Genomic DNA, 8,137 nt, shown 5'->3' with positions numbered 1-8,137 from the left:
CATTTGTATCATATGGAACTGACTTTCAGTACGCTCTGCCTGGTGTACGGCTTCTGTGTCCAGCTCATCAACCTGACGCTGATTCTTGTGCTGTGATACTGTAGGCTTGTGCTGCCTATATCTAAACTGTCGCCTTCGGCGGTCCTGTGACTGGTCCTGTCTCCCTCGTGAGGGTGGACGTCTGCGATGTGGGAACAGATCTTTTGCTCCTCGACACATTTTTGCCCAGTGTCCTTTTTTACCGCATGTATTACATAGATCTTTGAAGGCTGGGCACTGCCTTGGAGGGTGTAGGAGACCACATTTCATACACTGCCGTCGACTGTCATGACTAACAGCATCCACATCTCCGCTTGTGTCTGGGGCGTGGAGTATCTGCAGACATCGCTTACCAGCCAGGATTGCTTCATACTTGTGGCCTTCTTCAAGCAGATGATCTATCGAGAATCCTTTCTCTTTGTCGAGTAAGTCCTTCTGGAAGGGTTCTATCTGTGTGGACGAGACAACTAACTCGATGAGCCTCTCGCTCAATTCCGCCTCCGCGAAATCACACTCCTTTGCTTTACTACGACATCTACTGACAAACTCATCTATCGACTCATTGGCTTTCTCCCTATACCGCATCAGCTCAAGCCTGTGGATCCTGAAGTTGACCGAGACACTTAACTGGCCATCGACTAAGGTCCATAACCTGCTTGGTATTGACTGATCGGCTTCGGAAAGACCAGATGCATTTATTCTTTGTAGGCCTTCATTGCCCAATGCGATCTTGATTTTGATAGCCTGCTTTGTGAGGCCTGTTACTTCATTATCAAGAAGGCATAGCTCCATTCGCTGCCTAAACAACGAACTCATCGGCGACATTGGGAGCAGCCCAGTTCATCTCGGGATAACGAGCCATGATTGCAGGAACTTTGTATGTTGTATTATTGCATCACATTTGCATTATTGCAGGCTGTTATTATATTGCAAACTATATATATATATATATATATATATATATATATATATGTAAGATTACACACATCAACTTGATGTGTAACAGCAGTGTTATTACAAACACGAACGCACATCATATAACATCAGGCACACATTATATATGGCGCTAACATAGCGTACATACAGCACTAATCCATACTATACCTATTAGCATTACTAGTATTAGTCTATACATATTAGAGCTAATATACAGCATAAAGCACGAAATTCTATTGATTCGGTCTATATACGCACGTCAAGCCTATTTATAGACTTGCCTAGTCTTGGTTTTGTTACATCATTTAGCATGCTGCTTGCATACAACATTCTAATGTTTTCTCATTTTATTGCCTGTGTTACTCCGACGCAATAAGGCTATGATTAACAATACCGTTCTGACTATAACTCCTAGGGTCTATGGCCTGTGCTGTGCTGTCTTGTTTTCTCCTCCGCATTGGTAGGTGTTTGACACTTGCTCTCTGGCAGATATGTCTTAAGATAGAGTCTAAGCTATGTCTAGCTTTGTCTACGCGCATTTTCTTCTAATTGGTCGTTGCATGGCAGTCTTAGCACTAGCCGCTTCTGCGCGTCGGCTTACTCGCAAGTTAATCACTGGCCATGAAGGTGCATGTCGCCATACAGTTTTCTTATGTATGTAGCAGTCTTGATAGCCGTGAGCTTCGTCACTGAACTTGTTGCTTGATCTCTCCGCTCTTTGTGTCATTCTGTGTAATGTACTCGTGGACAAGCGTGTAGTCGTAAAGCTCTTTAATGTCGACAACGTATGACGTAACAATGTCGTAAACCATATGTCGTTAAACGTTACATCTCTCTTCTTTTACAATAAAAAAATAATAATGAGAATCCATCTCTATGTGACACAAGTAATGAAATGTACAAGATTCATACCAAGACGAATATGAAATTCCGTTTTACAATATCAACATTATCGAATATGAATCTTCCGTTTTACAAATCAAGAATTTGGGTGGTCTAGAAACACGACCACTGCGAGTTATCCGCGGTTGATTAACAGTCACTGAAAGTTTATCTGGCGTCTAACCAGCGGTGGCGATTGGGTTGTCTTCATCTCCAGAATCACTTGGGTTGGAGTTAACTTCGGACCAGCTACTTGACGATTCGTTATCATAGGGCTGTCCACATCTGTGCTCCCAGTTGTTTGGCTCCGAGAGTTTTGTGTTCTGCTGTTACTAGTAGAGGTAGAAAGGTGAAGGTGTTTTCTGTTTCTTCTGTATTTCCTCCCGTTGTACTCGACTACATATGACCTAGGTGAGTTGTGATGTCCTATGACAGTCGCGGGTAACCAGCGTTTTGCACCTGGATAAGGTGCCATTCTCACTGGGTCTCCTTCTACTAGCACAGGTAGATCCTCGCCTGCTTTGCAGTCATAGTAGTGACGTTGCCTCTCCTTGTTTCTGTCGAGACATTTCCTCACCTCACTAATGTCATATGCCTTGGGCTTCAATAGCTCTCTGGCAATTGGTATCTTGTTCCTTGGTCTACGAGACATTGACAGTTGTGCTGGAGACTTGTCACAGCTTTCCAGTGGAGTACTTCTGTAATCAAGTAGTGCTAAGTGTTTGTCAGCACACTTGGACCAAAGTCTCTTGACAGTTTGTACTGCTCTCTCAGCTTCTCCATTTGATTGTGGGTATCTCGGTGACGATGTTCTGTGTTCTATCCCATAATCATTACAAAAGTCAATGAACTCTCTGGAGTCATACTGCGGACCATTGTCAGTACGCAGCTTCTCTGGCATGCCATGTCGACTGATTTGCGCTTTCAGGGCCTCGATGGTGCTCAAGCTGCTTAAGTCTGGTAGCTTGTCGACCTCGATGTATTTGGAGTAGTCTATTGTGACGATGTAGTGGCTCTTCTCCCATTCGAATATGTCTGATGCTACTTCCATCCATGGCAGTTCTGGTGTTTTTGTAGGACTTAATGTTTCCTTTGCCTGGTTCTGCTGATATGTGTTGCATTCAGCACAGTCATTTACCAGATCTTGCACTTGTTGTGCCATGTTTGGCCAGAACAGTGCTTCTCTAGCCCTTTTCTTGCATTTTACTATTCCCATGTGTGATGCATGGATCTGTGACAGCATATCTGGCTGCATGCTAGGTGGTACAACTATTCTCATAGATTTGTACACCACACCATCATATACGGATAGTTCATCTCTGATATTCCAGTATTCCCTTATGGAATGGGGCACCTCCATTTTGGTGTCTGGCCATCCCTTCAGGATCATAGTGTGTAACTCGTTGAGTTCATTCGCTGTGCGTTCCTGAAACTGTGTGTATCTCGTTGGTGCGACTGCAATGTAATCCACCATGTTGACTGTCACTTGTTCCATATCAGCATCTGTTCCAGGCAGGTTGGCTCTACTCAGTGCATCTCCTATTGGTATTTCCTTTCCTGGCTTGTACTCTAGTTTGATATCATATGGTTGCAGTCGTAGAAGCATGCTCTGCAGTCTCATTGGTGCTGAGAGTAGTGGCTTCGTATATATAGCCTGCAATGGCTTATGATCACTCTCTACGTGGACTTCTCTGCCGAATACGTAATGATGAAACTTCTTGCAGGAGTGCACCACTGTTAACATTTCCGTTTCTATCTGTGCGTACCTTTTCTCCGTCTCCGTTAGAGCCCTTGATGTGTACGCTACAGGCTGCCCTTCCTGTAGTAGTACCCCTCCAAGCGCAAAGCTGCTTGCATCACACTGGATTCTTATCTCCTTATCAGGGTCGTAATATGCTAGTACAGGTGTGTTGCAGCATAGATCTCTGAGCTTGTCGAAGCTTCTTTGCTGAGGCTTGTCCCAGTGAAACTCTATATCTTTCTTTGTGACCTCCCTCAACGGCTCGTCAATGGCACTAAGTTCTGGTATGAACTTTGCAAGATATTGAATGAATCCTAGGAATCGACGCACGTCTTCCTTGCTTTGTGGTGTTGGCATGTTAGCGACTGCTCGGACCTTATCAGGGTCTACCCTCAGTCCTTCTGCAGTGACGATGTGCCCCCCATACTTCACACTGTCCTTCTTTACTTGACACTTCTCAAAGTTTAGTTTCAAGTTCCACTCCTTTGCACGTGCTACGACCTTCCTCATGATTCTGTCGTGTTCAGCTGAATCCTTTGCTGCTATGAGGATGTCATCCATTATTGCTCGCGCTCCTTCTATATCTTCCAGCATTGTGTCCATAATTCTCTGATATATTTCTGGTGCCGATTTGATACCGAAGGGTAAACGTAGCCACCTGTATCTTCCTGCAGGAGTATTGAATGTTGTTAGAAGACTTGATTCGTAGTCTAGCTTGATCTGCAAGAAACCTGATTTGGCATCTATCACTGTGAATACCTTGGCTCGCTGCCTGCCTGCCAGAACTTCTTCTATGGTGGGTATTTGGTATTGTTCTCTTCGTATTGCCCGGTTTAGATCCTTGGGGTCAATACATATCCTGATTTTATCTTTCTTCAGGACTACCACCATAGAGCTCACCCAGTCCGTTGGGCTTACTACTTTAGTTATTTGCCTTCCTCTCCATCTCTTTAGCTTTTCCTTAACTTTGGAGGAGAGCTTGAGGCTGACGTCTTGTCCGTGAACTACGGTTGGACTGTTGGATCAATCCTGAGATGATATATAACCTGGGAGTGTCCTGTTGTCTCCCTTAGCTCAGGGTATTGTCAATCTCTTCTCTCAGTGTTACTTCGTGTATTCTTTCGATCAGACCAAGTTTCGTACTTGCTTGGCCTGACAGCAGTGGCTTTTGTTGCGCATCCACTACGTAGAAGTAACATTTGTTGTCTGATCTTTTGTACTGTCGCTTCGAGACCTTAATCCTGTGACCTGTGTAGGACTGTAATCCTTCTCTATTGGCACAAGATTACTAGTTGATTTAATGATCTATACATGCTGTATGGCATGAGCGATTGTACAGCTCCTGTGTCTATCGCACTCTCGTATTCTGTCCCTCTATGGTAACATGTTCCCACCAATCATTGGTGCTGGGGTCACTGTTGGACGATACGTGTGTATCAGATGAGTGTAATCTGTATTGTCATCGCTGTCATAGTCTATCATGTTTGCTGAGCTAGGCTTCCCTCTGCAAACTTTGGCAAAGTGCCCTTTCTTTTTGCACTTATGACAGGTTTGGTCCTTGGCTGGACATTCATTCTTAGCATGTCCACGCCTGTGTCCACAACGAGTACAGCAGAATAATCCTTGATCTCTTCTTTGTTGCTTTTTCTCTTTGACCTTGCCACGGCTTGCTTCTTGCTTGCGATGACCTTTGAACTTCTGCTTCCTTAGCACAGCATGTACTGTGGAGTCTTCCTCACCAGCAATGGCTTTCATGCTTTCTTGAGACAACTCGAAATTTTGACCTATATTCACCGCCATCTCAAGAGTAAGTTCATCCCTTTTTCTAGGCATTTTTCTCTCACTTTGGATTTAGCGATCTTAGAACGATAGCGTCTCTTACCATCTGTTCCTCTATAACATCAAAACCACAGTCCTTGATCAGTATTTTAATGCCTGTCACGAAGTTGTCGAAGCTCTCACTCGTCCTGTTTTCTTCTGTTACAGTTTACAGTTGCTCTTATTTGTTCCTTTTCGGTGCCACAATTCACTGTACTTGTCATAGACTCCCTTTAACGTTTCGTTTTCTCGTTCAGCCCATGAAAAAGTACTGTGTATATTTCTCTGCCTTTGTCACCTATGTAAGTCATCATATAGTTGACCTTTTCTAGTTCTGACTTCTTAGAAAGTGGCCCTTGGAATGTGAATTCACAATGCCGTTTAAACCTTTTCCATTCCATTCCAAGATCCCCTGCTCTCCAATTCATAGCAGTTTGTCGCGACTACCGCCTTCTGCCATGATGTACGTTTTAACAGGTCGTAGATTATACAGTCGTTTATCGATTTTACTCCACTGCTAACACAATCATGCTCAGTTCACAAGTATCAATTTTTTCTTGGCATGCGTTACTCACTCTTGTCTTGTTAACATTCGTCAAGTTGGGTTCTTGTTTCCATAAAAGTTAAAACGATGTCGAAAAGTCAATGGCTGCCGGCGGGAAATCAGCATTCAGGCGATCTGAACTTTGACATATCTTTTCGCACAAATCTTTAGTGTTGACGTCTCATACACAGTTCATTTAATGCCTTAAGTATTCGTTCCAAAGTTCTCGTACTCACTTTTCCACTGTTTTTATCTTTTCATTGTTTTAATTGAAGTTATTCGAACTTCTGACATCATTAATGTACTCGGTAGACAAGCGTGTAGTCGTAAAGCTCTTTAATGTCGATCACGGTATGACGTAACAATGTCGTAAACCATGTGCGTTAAACGTTACATTTCTGCTCCACTCCGAGCTGCACTCGATTTCCCGCCTTTTTTTACAGTCGTCGCTTGCTGTGGAACGTAGGCTGTAGAGGCTCTAAAAGTACTCAACGTTCATTCCATCACGGGCACAGTGGATTCGTAAATCACCACCGCTCCACCATGTTGGGTGTGTGTGTTTGTGATGAACACAAATAAGTCGAACACACAAATATACAGTCTACAGAAGAGCGTGCCTTTATTCCAGCATCTCTACTTGCGTGCCTCATGTAACTGCCGATCATATGCTTTCTTTTACGACCACTTTACCTCGTATTAACCCACACGCGTAGCAATGTAATTCCTATCACTACAACATGTATTTAGTAATCTAGGCAGTAGTTAACTTTCAGTTAATCGTCAAGTCTATGCCTTAACGCATTAAAGACAATATATCCCATAAAGGTGCCACCTCCGTGTTTTATTGGTATTTAGGGACATCCATAGGTAGGGAATTTGCTCTCTATGAAACGTAACAAAGTTAAGCAAAAAATAGAAACGTCTACAATGTTTTGAATGCACCTCGATCTATGCACGATAGCACTCACCAGAGTTGTCCTGTGTTCTTCATCTGCTTTCTTGCCTAAATAATCTGTAAATCAAATGGATTTACTTTTAATCTCAAATTTACTATACTTTACGTCAGTGATTAACATTAATATGTAGTATATGTTATATAGTAATATGTTTAATATGTAGTATATAAATAAAAAATACACTATATCTGAGATAATATCAGAAATGATAACCTTTGCACATATGTATTAGAGTTCAGCATGCAATAACAACAGAAATTAACAATATTAACAATATTTAATGTCACAAAATAAACTATTTTAACTTTGCAATGACAGCAGCAATTATAACAGTAACAACCCAAACATTGTTTAACGCAAAAACGAAGTATTATCAACGATTACAAAATAACCAACAAAAAACATTTGCATGCATGGCACTTACTCTAGTCACACACTTCTTTGGTCACGTCATTATGGGACTGTTAACTAAATCGGCCTTTCAATACACGTTGATCGGCCAATCAAATACACTATATCAGCCAATCAAATACACGTTGATACAGATGTATAATTAAGCACTATCTTGCACCCAACTCTATGCCCGGTTGGCCTACTCCCATTTCGCCTACGACAGAATTCCCATTTCGTCTATAGCAAAACTCCCAGTTGGCCTAGTCCCACTTTGTCTACACCAACAAGTGCCGCGGAGCGACAGCGCTCATCTAACGTCTACTGCGGTGACTCTGTGGTGGAGTGGTGTGATTCGAGTAAACCCTGTTAGTCCCAAATGTGTTCACATACACGCCAAAACAGTGGAGTGCACAGGGGTGGTATCAGGAACCTTCTCAAAGGAATGTTCGTTGGGATCGTTATGAAAGTTGCCACGAGATGGCGCTTACGTTTAAGTGTCTTCAGATTAAAGATGGAAGCTCCCTGGACCCATCGTACGTAGTAGCAACAACTATTTGCAAGACAGAATAGGTAAGCACTCATCCATTTACCTACGCAAGCCTACAGGCTGCAATAGAGAGCTGCCACCTGTAACCAATTAACGCAGGCAAAAACTACACAGTACCACCACCACATGCACTGGCAGTGGCCACTGGCAGTGGCATACGTTACATGTAACATACTGACAGTATAGAATGCCATAGAAATTATATAGTCCGGGAGCCAAACCCCAATTTTGGGCGGAACCCTGCAGTGAGAGTTAGTTTTTTTCTTTGCTGATTCTTGTAG

At 42.9% G+C, this 8,137-nt stretch overlaps 1 protein-coding gene across 1 annotated transcript in view; it reads left to right on the top strand.

Annotated features, from left to right (window-relative positions):
* Positions 1 to 2,692: 2,692 nt before the first annotated feature.
* LOC106815858 (coatomer subunit beta'-like) overlaps positions 2,693 to 8,137 on the top strand; it is a gene marked incomplete at its 3' end in the record, with an annotated part of 42,248 nt that continues 36,803 nt past the window's right edge. The window contains 2 exon segments of the mRNA XM_014820382.1: positions 2,693 to 2,698; positions 7,653 to 7,654. Of these exon segments, the coding sequence (XP_014675868.1) occupies position 2,698; positions 7,653 to 7,654 (3 nt within the window).

The sequence above is a fragment of the Priapulus caudatus genome, unplaced genomic scaffold (assembly GCF_000485595.1).
Source record: "Priapulus caudatus unplaced genomic scaffold, Priapulus_caudatus-5.0.1 Scaffold1219, whole genome shotgun sequence".
Lineage (NCBI taxonomy): Eukaryota > Metazoa > Priapulida > Priapulimorpha > Priapulimorphida > Priapulidae > Priapulus > Priapulus caudatus.
The sequence above is the reverse complement of the archived record's forward strand: the minus strand, read 5'-3'. Positions and strand labels throughout refer to the sequence as shown.